The 16,854-nt window shown below is 36.9% G+C and overlaps 1 protein-coding gene across 1 annotated transcript in view; it reads right to left on the reverse strand.

Moving 5' to 3' along the window:
- KIF15 (kinesin family member 15) overlaps positions 1-16,673 on the reverse strand; it is a 40,306-nt gene extending 23,633 nt beyond the window's left edge. The window contains exons 1-15 of the mRNA XM_063325368.1: positions 16,596-16,673; positions 14,920-14,962; positions 13,414-13,597; positions 12,299-12,375; positions 11,139-11,176; positions 10,094-10,191; positions 9,520-9,699; positions 8,635-8,844; positions 8,409-8,534; positions 6,684-6,806; positions 5,843-5,966; positions 4,030-4,121; positions 3,063-3,272; positions 1,792-1,969; positions 1,220-1,358 (exon numbers count right to left, since the gene is read on the reverse strand). Coding sequence (XP_063181438.1) covers positions 1,220-1,358; positions 1,792-1,969; positions 3,063-3,272; positions 4,030-4,121; positions 5,843-5,966; positions 6,684-6,806; positions 8,409-8,534; positions 8,635-8,844; positions 9,520-9,699; positions 10,094-10,191; positions 11,139-11,176; positions 12,299-12,375; positions 13,414-13,597; positions 14,920-14,962; positions 16,596-16,614 — 1,841 coding nt within the window. The 5' untranslated portion in view covers positions 16,615-16,673. The remainder of the gene's footprint in view (positions 1-1,219; positions 1,359-1,791; positions 1,970-3,062; positions 3,273-4,029; positions 4,122-5,842; positions 5,967-6,683; positions 6,807-8,408; positions 8,535-8,634; positions 8,845-9,519; positions 9,700-10,093; positions 10,192-11,138; positions 11,177-12,298; positions 12,376-13,413; positions 13,598-14,919; positions 14,963-16,595) is intronic.
- Between the last annotated feature and the right edge of the window lie 181 nt (positions 16,674-16,854).

Below are 16,854 nucleotides of genomic sequence, written 5' to 3' on the forward strand. Positions count from 1 at the left end.
CGATTTACAAAGTTCATAGGATTTGCTACACAGAAATCTAAGCATAAAAATACGGATTTGTACAATTGCCTGAATGAGCAAGCAGGACATCGCAAAGCTATTTTGAAAAAAAAAAAAAAAAAAAGTAGAGAGGCAAAAATGGAAATATCTTGTGTGCAGTGCTTTTAGAATTACAGTCTAGATTCACTGAAATCAAAACCCAGTGATGTTGTGTACAAGCTAAAAAAAATAATTTAAAAATAATCAGGTCCTTTTTGTCTTCCAAGTTCACACTATGTTTGCTGGAAATACAATTCTTTTTCTTGTATCTCCAGTGACTGGACCTGAGTTTTTCAGAAATGGGGTTAATCAAGTTAAGCCACATATAATTCACTTGCATATGAACATATATATACACACACACTGAAAGTATTACTCAGACCTTTCACATTATATTGTGCTGCTCTCAAAGAGAACAATGACAGTAATTTCTTTACTACATTAGTAAGGACAAAGGAGACCCTTATCTCATGTTTAGATGCCAAAGCAAATGAACATGACTATTGACACCATGTCTTTACTCTAATTTGAATTAAGTCTCTGTTCCAATAACAAGTCTCAAAATAGTGGTATTATTGGCTTCTTGAAAATATTTTAAGTGGAGACAAAAAATTTACCAACAGGTCAGCCACAATGTTCTGGGGTGCTTAGATGCTACGTTTAGGTTGACTCAAACTTGCAGTCTTCAAGAGGTTATATTAAAAACTACTGTCGCAGTAAAACAAAACACAAACCCCCAAATACTCCTCCCCAAACCCCATCAACTCTTAGTTCCTGTCACTGCTTCTATCTATAATACTTCAGTTGCTGAAAAATAGTTGCTCAACGTGGAAACTAAGCCAAACTCTCCCTGTTCCATTAAGCAGGTGACTATCAGAATTCCAAGGTATGCACACCTCCTGCATGTTGTAAAGCATTGTTTTGCATCTTAACATAAAGAAGAGCTTTCAGAAAGACAAAGAAATCTGCAACAGTGCAGACATGCCTTCGGATTGCATCACGATTGTTCCCTAGTCTGGGAGTAACTGAGTTCAACAGGAACATAATCTGTGTGCATGCCATTCATGCTGTCTCACATGCTAAGAACATACTTAGACTGTATATTCGGGATCTGAGACTAGCTTTAAAAAACCCAATATAGTTATTTAAAAACATTTCGATACCGAGTTTCAATACTCACTTGGTTAGCTCTTTGAATTCTTCATATTCTTGTTTTGAACTTGCCAGTTCACTTTGAGTCTGTAGCAGGCGTGCTTTCAGCTTTTCAGATGCCAATGAGTTGCCTTCCACTGATATGGTGGCAGAATATAAATGATGACCTAAAGAACAAACATACACCCTCTGAAATCACAGAGTAGCTCAAATTATTGTGAGTTTTGCTAAAATGAAAGCATTTGTAGGCTTTTGAACAGCATAGCAGCAATTGAGATTGAAAAAAAATGGGTATTAACAACAATCCACATGTAAACCAGTAGAATAATTAATATTACTGCAGTCTTCATAACAACTTAGGACAACAGCTTGAGATTATGGATGGTGTTCACAAGACACAAAAGAATCCAAAATTCCTTATTGCTCTATTTGCTTGAAGGCAAAAGTGAATAAAATGAAGTCAACCTGTTTTATCAGTTTTCAGGTATCTCTCTGAAGAAGGCAAAAATATGTAAGACAGACAACATTTTCAACACTACGCTGCACACAACAGAAATACAGTAAGCTTACTTAGCTGAAAAAGATCAGCATGATTTTTACCTCCAGTATTTTTCTCTGTGGCTGAAGCTTCCAAAAAAGCTTTTTCTAGTTCTGCGATGGTCTGAGCATCGATTTCTTGGGCCTTTTTAACTGACTGTAAAGAACGAAGTCTTTTATTCTCCTCTCTGAGGTTATGGTTCTCCATGGCATACTTTGCAATTCGTGGGTGTTGCTCCATCTGTGATAAGCAGTATTTTATTCAACAGTTTTTGTTTTCCCAACAATACAATACATAACTAGCTGTTGCTCTACTACTTTTAATAAGCATTACATTGTAATAGACAAGGCGGGAAAAAAAAAAAGTATTCCGTACAGTGGTTAAAACTGCCCCATTTTTTTTTTACTCCCTTGGAATCTGCTCTCAAAAGACAGTGGGTTTACATCTTATGTGGTTGTTCTTTTACTGGTAATAAAGCAGTACAGGCTTTTCTTTCTGCTCTTGACATCCCTTTTCAGTTTCAACTTTGAGCTTTGATTTTCTTAACACTGTCCCTTCATGTCATAGTAATGTTTCTATAGTCCTTTAATGACTGTCCTGACTTCTGCTCTGTTTTTTTCCCACCTTCACTTTGGAGCTCAGCTATGAACTCTGGATTCAAGCTGGTTTTATAATACATCTACTCCTTTCTCCTACTTGTGCTTGGAGGAAATTGTTTTTAAAGATTTGCCTTCTCTCTTGAGCTTCTTTGTTCTTCAAAACTGCCTCACAAATGGTACCACACCTACTTGATACCTGAATAACCCAAAGCCTCCTCTCCTGAAACCTTAGATACGTACTTTGCTACTTGCCTTCCTCACACAGCTCCAGGACAGCATCACCCCGATTAGCCCACCTAGCATGTGTTATAACCCCTCAGAAACCTGCCCTATTACTTGCATCCTGCTGTCTTTCCCTTTCAAAAGATGTCATGGAGGTTAAAAGTCCCCCATAAGACTGAGGATTTGTGATTTGGAGACTTCCTTGAGTTGCTTAAAAGAAACTTAGTCCTCTACCGAACCCAGATCAGGTGGCCTGTAGCCATCTCCCACCATCACATCACCCTTACTAGCCTCTCCTCTTATGTAGGCTCACAAGCTCTAAACCCACCCATTGCCCCTTCCATAGGGAAACTCCATGCATTTGAGATGCTGCTATAAAGGGACCCACAACCCATTTACCTTTTTTCTGACTGGCTTTCCTAAAAAGCCTGTATCAACCACCACAGAACTCCAACGCATCAGCTCTTCTCACAAAAGAAAATTGTTCTAGAAAGGAAAAGCTGAAGACTTACCTGTTCTCTGAGTGTCTGCAGTTCTTCCCTCAATTCACTGAGGAGATCATCTTGCTCTTTTGGCAATAAACTTCCACCAGCCTCTTTATGTAATCTCTCCAAGCGAATAATATGGTCTTCACGGAATTTAACTATCATTTTATTGGACTGAATAAATTTCTCCTTCTTGGCACACAGATCTTCTAGTTGAGCAATTTTTTCTAATAAATTCTTAGAAAGTAAATATACAGATTGGTGGAAAAGTGACAGTTACACTAGATGAATTTTTAAGGTGCATATACCTCATACACAAATCATGCAAAATTCAGTTAACAATAATTTAGTGAATACACAGACTATCATTCATTTGGAGCAGATCTACAGAGATCAACAGCTCGTACCAAGAAGCCAAATTACACACTATATGGCAAAAACTTTACTTAGAAGCTCCAGTATGATCCTGTAGACTAAGTATTTGGTTAAGCACATCGGATGCACCCCTGGAGTCTCTGTTTGAGTCCATTTCTTCAAAAAAAGAAAACCCCAAAACCCAACCCAATATTTTTGATGATTCAGCACTGTGCCATGACTTGAACGAAAGCACAATAAAATGGGGATGACTGGGAGGTTTGCTTCAAAAAACACACTGTTGATTCAAACACTCAAAGATGTGCTCAAAATTAAGTAAACCAGAATTTTGTTGTTCTGTTCAAATTTTTTATTAGAGAATCCAAATAAAACCCCACTGCTTAAAACTAAACATACTATGAAAGCTATCCTATGGCTTGTCTGAATTAGAAAGATTTTATCTTAAATGTCATTTGACTTTTAAATAATAAGGGTCATTTGACCCTTATTACTAAACCTTATATCTTTGGACAGAGTATTTTCATTCAAAAACAAAGAAAAGTGATGAAGAGAGTCAGTTCCAATATGCTCTCATCAGATAGTAAGCAGAATGCACTTAGAAATACTAGTGCTTTCTCACCTTCTTTTCACCTTCTGATTTCTCCCAGAACAACATTGCTTCAAGAAAGTTGTTCATGTAATTCACGTTGTTCTTACATTTTTCAACAGCACCTGTAGAGTAAGTCAAAGAAACAAATGACATATTTATTAAAATACCAGTTAGCCAGGTTTCCCTAAATACATAACGTGACGGTTGTGTAAAGAAAATTTAAATAAATTCTTTGAACAACATAATTCCTTTAAGATCATGCGCTGTACCCTGAGCAAAGAGGTTTAGACTTAGTCACCTGCAAGTGCTGATAAAGAACAGTCATTACACGTAATTGTGTAATTAACAAAATTGTTCAAGCATTAAATGGCTTTACGATGAACTTTTATTAAGATAAAAGAATCAGTTTGTTCAGCTGAGTATATCTATAAAATGCAAAACCCCTCTGAAATCAATTTGATAACACTAAGCGATTATTGGCAATAGTATTACAGTTTGTTCATATTAAGAGTGGACTAACTGGTTTATGAGATAGAAATTCAGGAAAATAAGTGTAAGTTAAGTGGACAATTAGTGATTTAATCAGGAAGGAAAGTGTCCATACAAGGATTAAAAGGTCCTAAACTAATCCACTTTAGAAACTAATTCAAAATAGCTCTCCTGAATATCCTCATGCAGGCAAGACTACTTATTTATAGAATACCAATCAGCATAGTGTCTAGGTGCACAGTAACTATCCTATTGTAATTTAATATATTTTATTAAAATGCCATCGTGTTTTTAAAGTAGCTAGCAAGCAGATCTCGTATTTGTGTGATCAAATATTACAAAGAGAATTTAACTGCATAGACTAAACACAGCTGTAATACTTTAGGTTCTGCATAAAACCTCTCTTCAGTGTTTAAACATAATCTGCTCTCCCTCAGAACTCTATCACAAATCTAACAACATGTTTGAGCCCTCTGTCAATATTCGTGTATTCACTGACAGTGAGTCAGTGTCCCACATAATCACTGACTTGTTTTTACCGGTTAAACGTGCATGCTCACAGAGAAGTAATTTTTCCTTAGGAAAACTCAACCACAGCTGCTTTATATTAGACAAGTCTTTAATTTCTGTAGTAACTTCTATTTCTTAGCAAGGTCAGGAAAGAATTGACTCAGGGTCCACAGCAGATCACAGAGTTACAAGACCATGTTTACAACCTTGTAATCGAACAGTACAACGTAGCACATTTCAGTGAGATGTATACATAGTAGAAAGCTATGCTGGCATCTATATTGCAGATACAGTGGTCTAGTGAAAAGCTGCTGGAAGAAAAAAATTACTTATTGATAAAAACCCCATTACCATCTTACATTGAAACTGATCTTTTATTGAAAGGTAAATATCCTTCTTAGGATCTTCCTGAAGGGGCAAAAGGGGAAGAGGGAGGGGGGGGAAAAAATCCATTACTGAGCTTAAAAAGAATGCAGATTCAGTGGGCATTATCGACACCATATTGTCCTCCCTCCAGCTTAAATGTACCAGCAATCACATGTAAACTTTTGGTTACTTAAAGGATTAGGCAGCGTACCTCTTACGAACTGGAAGTGTATTCTAGAATAGAAATATAACCCTGTACACAAACTTATGAAAAGGAAGAAAATAAAATCATGTTAACAATTTCTGCAAAATTTTAGATAGAAATACAGGCAATAGGATCCACAAGACAAATGCAACCTCTGCAGGTCAGTCCCTACAAAAGTATTAATTGTTCAGAAACTTAATGAATTACATAAGGCTCCAACACTCCATGCTAAAAAAGTAGCAAGTTCTCTCTCCCCTCACCCCCAACTCTTACCTTGTGATACAGAAATATCATGCATAGATGGCACTGAAGTAAGTTGAGCAAGCTGCTCTTTCAATTTCTTGACCTCAGCTTGCAGTTGGCTCACATTTCCTTGTGTGTCTTCGTTTACCACAGCCTTTCATAAATATGTTAAGAAAAAATTTGGAAGAGGTACAAATAAAAAAATCTTATATTTTACAGGCTACAAGAAAAGTCAAAGACTGCAAAACAACAACACTACTGAGAAGTTTTCCATCTTAGGAAAGGAAGAACTCATGGGAAAAGCACTGGTTTCTTAGTAAATTGAACATTAAGTTGCACTTTAGTTAAAAATATCAGTTAAAAAATTTAATGTTTTCTCTGGAGCTTTTTCGACCAACAAAGCTAAGCAGCTCACATCAAAGGCAGTAGTTTCCAGCCAGATGCCAACATACATTCAAAGTCCACTCAAGAGAAGTTATGTTTTGGGATTTAGCATATATAAAAACTAGATGCACTAAAATACTATTGAATCTAATATTTTTAATGATAATTTTAATTTTTACTACAGATTTACTTACTTTTTCCAATGAAGTGCTCAGAGAACAAGCAATGAACACACACTATTACCAGTTATTACCTAGTCCCCAGCTGTTGTCCTCTATTCATAATCAAAAGCAAACAAGTCCTTTTCAAAAATCATTTGCCATAAACATTTAGGAAAGCAAATTGAGGTATTTAACATAAGTTATACTTATTTAAATTAGTGAAAGGACAAGAGTGTTTCAGTGAAGTTATCCTGTTTGCAGATGTGCAGTTTAAATGACAAGAAAGTGTTTGTTGCAAAAATAAATACATTGAATAACTCTCTTACCTTGTTTTTAATTAACTTTGCTCGCTGAGCAAAATTAAGGGTGGACAGTGTTTCACCAAAACACCTGGATCCTGGATGAACATTTGCAATTATGCATGTTTTTGCATTACCACCAAGGGAATCCTATTTAAAAACATAGAAGTTGTCTTTATTTGCATGTTTTTGGCGACAGCAGGAAGCCATCACCTAAAAGCTACTGCGTATCACTTCGAACAAAGTACAGAAGGGATTTTATTCAACAAATCTCCATGCTACTTAAGTTTCTGAAATTTTATTTCAGACATGGGTATAAAGGATGTGGCTGTAAATAAAGACTTTATTTGGGTTTTCAAAATCCTGATTCTATATTACTAATCAGCAATTTGAGATATTTGTTACAGATGAACAGCAGGGAGAGAAAAAAAAAAGAGAATAAGGTAGATATTTCACTTTAATCTCGGTCATTAGCAGATTGGTATTTGCGCTATTTTGAACATCATCTAGCTGGCTGATTGCTCGAACCTATCTTCTGGTGGCAACTGCCAAAGAAACAAAATGAAAAACCAACAGATTCTTGACCAAGGATATAAAAAGAACCTCTCATGCATGTCTTTTACATGCATGTCTTCAAACATCTCCATGCTGTTAGATAAGTAGCTTTCAAATCTCTGGAGGAGGGAGCAGTTATTCCTAAGACTCTAAAAGCCCATTCCCAGAAGTGCTCAAGGCCAGGCTGGATGGGGCTTTGAGCAACCTGGTGTAGTGGGAGGTGTCCCTGCCCATGGCAGGGGAGTTGGAACTAGATGATCTTTAAGGTCCCTTCCAACCTAAACTGTCCTATGACTCTACTACAAAATAGCCCAACAAGCCTCAATGGCATTCTCTCTGTCTAGTAGAGAAGGTAATGTCTGTGGATTTCTTTGCAGTACAACCACCTTAAAAAAAAAAAAAAAAAGAAACACTTAAAGTAACAGCTCATACAGTTGCAATTCTCTCATTTGTCTTCCAATTTCTATGTATTTCGGGTTGCATTGGAGGAACGTAATTCTTCAGAGGTTCACTATTTTAAGATATACATGGAACAGGGATGGAATGATTGGGAAATTTTGCTGTGATCACAAAAATACTGTGTTGTAACACAAATACTATATTAAGTATAGGTACTATATTATGTTACAAAAATATATTACAGATATTGTTCATTACTGTTCACAGAATTTTGGTGAGTGCTGGCAACCAACAAATCTTTGACTGCTTCCATCTTTGTTTTCTGTTCATCTTGAAAAGAGCCCATGAGCTCTCAGGTAGGAAACTGTAAATTTATCCAATTCTGAACATCATAACAACACTTAGCGCACATAGGCTAATTCTGGAAATCCTGTCAAACATTTCAACACATCTCTAAATATTACATTGTGATATACTGTATTTCCAAAATGACAGGGATGAAAACATATGCTTCTTTTTCTTTAAAACTTGCAAATATGTAAAAGGAGATTATGAACATAAATAAATTTCTTGTCTGCAGTTGACAGCAATAAATCAACTAGAAGTCTCATTAGATAAAAAGATATTTTTCAAGCTTTCTACTACCTGCCCAATATTGAAACAAATTTTTAATGTACCCAAGTTCAACTTTTTAGGGTAAAAAAAAAAACAAACCCCAAAACAACAACAAACCACCAACCCAGATAGATATTTTTTCTACACCCCAAGGAGCACATAAAACCCAGAGGATATAATTACCCGTAACAGAAAAGTGAGCTTGGAATCCCGGTAACAAATGTGTCTCTGTTTGCCATTACCCACATCAACGAGTGCTGTGATTACTTGGCCCAGGCAACTTAGTGATCGATTTATGTTACCTGCTTCCTGAAAAAAAAAAAATACAACAAAGGTGAACAGATTTCGTGAACGGAAGAGGACCATACATCTGAAAACAGAAAGATGATACAGATATTACAGAACTAACCTTCAACCTCAGTCCTTCTGTATGGGTGTCTTTCTGTCTCTCAGATCCTGCCAAGTCTACCAGGTTGAGCAGGGAGGACCGAATGTTAACAATCTCGTTGTTTTTCTCCATGGATTCTACTGTGATAGTGAAAACGGCATGTGATCTTGAGGATTCTCTGTTCATTGAGGTCGATGCTACACGACGGTTTCTCCAGCCCATAGTTAATACCTAAGCATGAAAAAGATGTCAAATAATACCAAGTATCTCAGACTGTATTGAGTACTTACAGGTAGGTGACAAACAGTAGTAAGCATATTTCAGCTTTCAAAAATATCAAGGACAAGGACTTTTTCCGAATAGAAGTCTTTTAAAAGTGAAAAAAATATAGCTACAGTCCAACTTAATAAAAACACTAATTATAATATTCACTACTTTCCTTCAAGAGTGCCATTGCTGTTTGAAAGCATAACATATCCAATACTGGTGTATGTTAGCAGTACATAAGGAAAAAATATTTAAAGTCACAGTAGTATTATGTGTATGTTTCTCATTCCTGGAGAAATAAACCTGACAATTCCTGCAATACACATGCTGCCTAATTAGCAGGAGACATAGTTTTCTGTTGCTATTTCAGAGATGCATAGGGCAAGCATTAAGGAAAGAGTACTGTAATTGCAATTCATATATTCCACGCTCCAGAACTATATGATTTCTCACATGTGTGGGATAGTCAGGAAGCACTGCCTAGGAACAGCTTTTTACACTGTTTCTTGGAGGATGGAGATAGGGGAAGAAGGTGTCACAGACACTGTGCAAAAAAATATGTGCTTTAATCAAACAGGAATATTTACCAAATAAGCATCAAGATAAATAGTCCAAACATTAAAAAGTGACAAAAAATACCTGGTATGCTTCAGCAGCAGATGACAACACCTGTTCAACAGCACCATCAACAAAGACTCCCTTCTTGATGTGTTCTCTGAGAAAGAGTCCAGCTGAAGCAGAATCTAGCAAGTCAAATATCTGTTCATTGTAGATTTCAATAAATGAGCATTTGCAGAGAAAACTCTTTCCGCTGCCAGCCTGAAAAACACAGTAATTTACACTATAAACAGATTGGTTATATGAAGTCTGGCATTGTATGGCAGTGAATATCTTTTTTTACATATCTAAAGCTACTAGTTTGCATATATATTCTGCATACTATACATTTCTGATGTCCAGATGACAACCAACCCAGATGACAACCAGAAACCTAGATGCATTTTTAGACTCAAAATACAAGCACGCTTGAGTCTGAAAAAAGCTTACTATAATTCAGTATAGTACTGGACACAAGCATTTCTCATTAATGAATGTGATGCAAGACAGCAATAATCCTGGAAACTTAACTGCTACACACCAGGCTTACCAAACAGCCTTAGCTAATCTTTGAGACATTACTGTGACTGCAATAAGTAGTATAAAATAAATGTACCTTTTCTTTTTCACGTTCAATTAGAAAAAATAAGTATTCAAAGCTCCGTGGAATTACACCTCTCAGACTGTGAGTGAAATTATCAGAATCAGATGGTCCTAAAGAGATTTTTAATTTAAAAAAAATATTAATTAGTACTACTCAAGAATAATGGTTGATCTTTTTAAGATGTCATTACAGAAGACTTCAGCAACCAGGTTTTAGTCAGTTTATGGCAAAACCACAGAAGACATGCAATAAAAATCAACTTTCAAGATCTAAGATAGTATTCCATAATGAGATTTATATGTAGTCTAAATGATGCTTGTGAAAGTTTATTTTACCTGCCCATAGGTTACCTAAATCTGAAATAGTATAAACTACTTAGACTTGCGTATAAAACACATGCAGATGTGCAGATCCATCAATGCAGCTATTAGCCCTTATTTGAAGAACCACAAGGATGGGGTAGGTTTGTCTCCATGTTTAATTAATTTCTATGTAGTCCTTGAAAACATCGGCCAAACTGGTTTTGGTTATTCCCGTAACTTTCTAATGTCAAGTACAATATTAATGCGTTTAAAATCACTACTGTATGAAGAACAAGATTACGTGGGGATCCCTTCATATACAGAGGGGCCCTTAGTTGGGTAGGAATCAGTTATTTTGAAAAACTCACTGTATTTTAATATGGAAGACCCTTGCATACTAGACTATTTTTCTACACATGCAAGGGACATCAGCCAAAAAGCAAAACCAGTAGAATACTCATTTTTGAGAAAATTTAGTAAGAGTGTTTGATTTAATTTAAAAGCTTCTGTCCTGTTAAAAACAGAAAAAAAAAAATCTATATCTTCGAAAAGACAGAGGAGAGTACCTATACTTCACTCTTGTGATATAAATCAAGAACAACTGCACTGAGCACTACACCATTCTTAAACCTTAAAATTACCTGCAGGAAGACAAAACTCTAAATCATCCCTGGTGTTTAAGCGAGACAACATCTCAACTCAAGACAAAAAACATTAAGAAACCGCTGAAAGATTAAGCTCTCTGATCCACTTACCCATCATAGTAAAGGTTTTTCCTGAGCCAGTCTGGCCACTAACAACAAAAAAAAAAAAAGGTCAGATAAAGTTTTATTCTGGCTCAGAATATTTTATTAATCTGCATTTTTAAGGAGAACTTGCAGCTTAAAATTAAATAAGAAAAAGTCTTCTAAAATGAAGATAAAAAGAAACAGGCAAGCTGAAAAATCAGTCAGCTAAAAAGGTATAGAAATAGAACAGTAAATTTGACCATGAAATTGAGTTAGATAAATCATCATTTTTCTCCCCCACCACTCACCATTTTCTTCCTAATTTCTGTTGGAAAGGGAAATAGCGGAACTTAACATTAAAATATATATATTAAACTGTTTTTTGGGTCAATCTTTTGCGTTTTTTGTCACTCAGTAGTGCACATAAACCCAAAATGAGAAAAATACTTTTAAGTTGACTATATATATATATTCTTAACCATAGTTATTAATCATGCTAGAGAAACTTCAGGGCAATTTCACTTCATTTTTCCACATTTGTATATTGTAACAAAGTAGACCTCCCTTCAGTTTTGCAAATGCTGTGCTAGGCTAAAAAACCCAGTAAGGTTTTGATTAAATCAGTCCTTCAAGTTCACATTTTTGACCAAAGTGCTTACTCCGGTTTCAAAATGAAAAAATATTGAGAGTTAATATAATGATATTCATCCTACAAGTCATAGATATATTTCTACCTTGAAAACATTTTGAAAGTTAAAATTATCATTCATGAGTTTTCCCACAGGCAGCTAAGACTCACTAAAGAGTTGAGCTGGCCAAATATAAAGCTAAAGTGATTTTCATTCTATTTTACTACGGACATACTGAAAACAACTAGCTTTCTCTTTAACAGTACAACAACGCTTCTAGCTTTTAGACAAAAAAATAGTAAAATTGAAATGAGTTTACAATTCACGTTATTGACCACAAGTAGTAGAAGCATAATACCTACAAATAGATTGTTCCGAAAGAGGAGTAAGAAGTACTTTTCAATATTGCATAAACATTCCCTATATTGCTCTGCACCGAGGAAGCACTTTCAGAGTTTACTTAATGTTAAGAAGGCTCTGCCACTTAAAACCACAACTACTCATTAACATAATCTCCTCAAATGTTGCAATTGCTATAAATACCATTACATGACTTACTATGCAAAGATGGTTCCATTGTAGCCATTCATACAAGATTCAACAATATTTTTGGCCACACTTGAGAACACTGACTCCTGGGGACAAGAGAAAGAGAAGGCACTTGACACCAGTCATTTAAGTATCTCTTCTTTCAGTGTTTCCTATGCTATAACTTTATAATGTATAAAATAGACACATTCCTTAAAGTTAGACATGTATCATGACCCCTGGAGCTCTCACAGCAAAACAATACATCCTAAGTCTTTGTGACAGAAATCACTCCCTCTGAAAGAATTTTATTCCTTGTTGATAACTGAAAGAAAAATAATGAAATTCAGCATCATAGTAATGGCTTTCAAATCCATATTATGTTAATTTTAGTACAGTGGTTTTGATTATGTTATGGGATTGATACCATCAGTAGGTCAACATCAAGCCTATGACACACAACAAATCTAGCTAACTTTCAACATTTGCCACTGCACAACGGCATTTTCAACAAATCTGCACAACTGTTAGCCTCATCTATTTTCACGTATTTCTCTTAGACCTGCAAGAAGAGGCTAGCTACAAATAGCAACCTACAGTGGGCGGGTTTTTTGGGGGGTTTTGTTCTGTTAAACAGAAGTTAAATGGAACTGAAGTCTTAGAGGAATTAAAACTGTGTTCAGAATCTCAAACACAATATTATAAAAATTAAATAGAAGGATTTGCCTTCCAGTATTACCTGTCCCAGATGAACAAAGCATCTGTTTAAGAGGCAAATGTATAAGAAGGAAATATAACTAATAGAATATAAACTTGTAAGTTCCTAACATACAAATCACATTGTTAATATCAGCTACTTTTATATGTTTGTCTCAACAGGGGGGGGTTATTTCCTGTCTATGGTATTACAGTATCATTTCCAAATAGAAGCTTCAACTTCAATGCAAACTTTAATAAAAAAATGCAGTAAAGGTATTTGACAGCAGAATTTAGTGCAACATTTCTGTACTACAACTACATATTAGCAATTTGACCACTGCAAAAAGTAAGACCTAAGGCATTACATCTTTAGAAAGGTTTAGTGTAGCAGTTGCCAAAATTTGGGGAAAACTGCGGTACTGTTAAGAGATTCCGAAAGTTATTACCTGTGTTGTTTCCATATTTGCAACATAATCAAAAGTAAAGATCTTTGGCTCAGGCTTTGAATGCAGACGGATGGTATTTGATGAAAGAACAGATAAACACAAGCCTTGATCTCCATCGGTTAACGCAGTTCCCTCTGAAGGGGGACGTACCCTTACGTAAACTTTGATAGCATCACCTTCAACACTAAATGAATATTTATACATTAGATTACTTCGAAATAGATCTATCAGCTGTTTGGCAAAATTAAATCACAAAAATCAGATTAAGCATGTGAAGTCATACAATACAAATAAAACTACTTCTAGCTGTACACATCAATTCATTACAAGTCAAAGATTTACTAAAGGTAAAAAAGTGGCAGATTTAAAAAAGAACATTAAGTTAGTGGAACTTATTGCTGTTGCATTTAACTTCAGCTCTAAAAGAACAGATTTCACAGTGGACTTGAGATATACAAAAAAAGTGTTACAATAAAGGTTTTGGTAGTTTCTAAGGCTATGGGCTTCAAGCATCCTTCTTACTACTGGAAGTTATAAAAGACTTTACAAACAGTGCAGATGATGCTACGTTCCAGCAAGAAAGTTACTAGCATTTTTCTTTGCTGCTTGCAAGAAGGGAAATAACAATCAATTCTTGATCCATGAGTCAAATGTAGTACAGCAGCACGTACATCTAAAAGCTCCGTAACCTATTTAATCACATTTATCAGTGGATGCACCAGTAAATTTAGCTTGAATAAGCATCTGTGTATGACTATTACATTAAAGCTTTGAGGAGTTCTGGCATAAATACCAATACACCTATGTAATATTAAAGAATTAAATTCTTATACGAATGGCAGCAAACGTGGATTTGCTTTACTTCATTCTTTCCCAAAAGGCAGTTATAGAACGAGGGTGTTATAACTGTTATTGACTTTTACTTTTGGTAAACAAGAGAAAGGAACAGAATAGTTTTAAAAGTGAGGGAAGGACTTCATGACTGAAATGTGGGGTTGAGGAGTGGCAGAGGGAAGGGGTAAAAAAAAAGAACAGGAAGCAGCTGAGAAAGGGAAGATGTTACACAGGATTTAAGACACAAGTCACTAACTTGATGAATATTTTTTCATTAGATAATATAATTACGAGTTGTGGCAGAAACTGTTTATATTTGGAGGAGGGGTTTTTATTTTAGCTTAGGACTTCCTCATAGAATTGAAGTGCCTCATGGAGTATCTCTCCAGAGAAATTCTAGAGTCCAGCTACAGAGTTAGTGGACAAATAAGAATTTACTGCATGGCAGCATTCCAAGGGGAATCTGATGCCTCAGAACAATGCTTTTATTAAGAAACTTTTTTTAAAAAAAAAACCTATAAGGTAGTTCAGAGAGAAAGGCAATAATCTTGTGCAGGAAAACGCTGAATGAAAAAAAACTCTACATAATTTTAGGGAATTATACTAGGTTTTGTTTGCACGTTTTGTGCAATGCAATTATTCATATGTAGGAACTGGCCAATACTACTTTACCTAGGTGAGTTCAACAAAGGTAATGCAGATTCACGTAAATCTCCTATAAAATAAAAGTGAAACACATAAAAGTTAAACAAGATAAAGTTATTGCTCAAAAACCCCCCATTTAAATAGAAAATACTGTAAGCAGTGCTGAGGGAGATAAAGAGAGCGCCTTATAAATATCCGTTTCATGCACAAATCAGAACCACACCAAAATATTTAGTAACTATCTTCCTTTGACAAAGTTTGCAGTTTCTGAGAAAGGTAGAGAAAGCTCCAGTCCCACAGTGTGAGCATGCACACACTTGTAAATGTATGTGCAAGGAGTAGTCTCTTAAATTAATGTACATAAGGTTTTGCAAATGTGTTGGAGAATTAGGAATACAAGCATTAACAGCATTCTACATTGCCATTATGTTTTAAGAATTGCTAACTCACTGCACTAAAACTACAATACAGCAGGAAATAGTTTTACTGACATGACTACAAAAAAATCAACTTTCTAAACTGGCACAACTGAGCACCTATATTACTTTCACTTTTATGAAGTAATATTGAGCACTCTGTAATGCATACAGCTCCCCTGTATATATGAGCATTGTTTTGCACAGCTTCACATTTCAAGGAGATGGCACACATTACCCCATAGGTAGATATGGTGACTTATTTTTTAATTAAGGGTGAATCTGACATGAAGTTATTTCACACGGGTTAGTCAAAATATTAACTAAGTAACAATCAAATTTTAAAAATAAGTTAAGTGACAATGAAAGCTGATTTACCAAAATATTCCAATAATAACGACGTTACAAAGTCTCTAAAAACACACGGGCTCTATTGTTGGAAGTTCCCTTTAAAAGTAGGATTAATAATGATGTGCGAAGGCACTAACCTCATTAACAGCCACACTACATAAATATCCTGCTGCTGTTGTGACAGCCTATCTGCTTTGATTCACACAATAACATTTGAGAAATGTGCTAACTTATAATCCAGTTACTTGTTCTTCAAATACGCAAGGTATCAAGACGAGCTGGGACCAGAAAAGCGGCGCATTTTTAAACTGAAACCAGACTGACAGGCACTTGCACAACTTGTACCTTTGGAAAGGACCGACTCGCAGCTAACCGTTCTTAGCTCCCATTTTAAAGGGCTGCTTTCACTTTAACGTTTGTAAGACAGTTACAAACATCACAGCTAATTAAAACCCGATTAAAATTACGGAAGACGGACGGATAAACGCGGGCCGGCTGAGAGCAACAGGGTTTGTAACGCCGTCCCGCCTGGGGGGGGGGCTGCTCGTACCTATCGACCCCGAGAAGCCCTGGGGGATACCGGTGCCATAAGCGTTTCTGGCAGCGCTGCGGTCACCCCTCTCCGAGCCGCTCCTCCATCCCCCTTCCCCGGCACCACCGGGGGCAGCGGGGGGACCGCAGCCCCGAGGCCTCGGCCCTTCCGTGGGGCACCGAGCCCAGCCAACACGGCCATGCCTCTACCTGACCCCATTAGATCTTACACCTGGATGTTGCTTCCCCCCCGGAGGCGGTCGGCCCCGGAGGGCAGAGCCCTCCTTCACCCTTCAGCGCGGCCCCCCTCACCGCGGAGCCGCCACGGTCCCCGCCTGCTGCCCCGCGCAGGGGGGAAACATCACTCAGCCCCTTCAGGGCCGCGCAGCCACCCCGTCCCCTCACCTCTCACGCCGGGAGCCATGATTCTTGACGGCCCCACCGACGCCAGCGCCCGCCCGCCGACCACCTCTCCAAAATGGCGGAACGTTTGAATTTGGCGCTAAGAGCCGCAGGCAGTGTGGCCCCACCTCCTCCTCGAAGCCAGCACGGGCGCGGCCATTTCGCTCCTTCCCCGCCCCGCTCCGGCGTTTTTCTTGCCATTGGCTGGAAGGTCCTTCGCCCCTTTCACGTGACGGGGGAGTGACGGAAAGGAGGAGGTGTG

This window comes from Chroicocephalus ridibundus, chromosome 2, assembly GCF_963924245.1.
Source record: "Chroicocephalus ridibundus chromosome 2, bChrRid1.1, whole genome shotgun sequence".
Taxonomy (NCBI): Eukaryota; Metazoa; Chordata; class Aves; order Charadriiformes; family Laridae; genus Chroicocephalus; species Chroicocephalus ridibundus.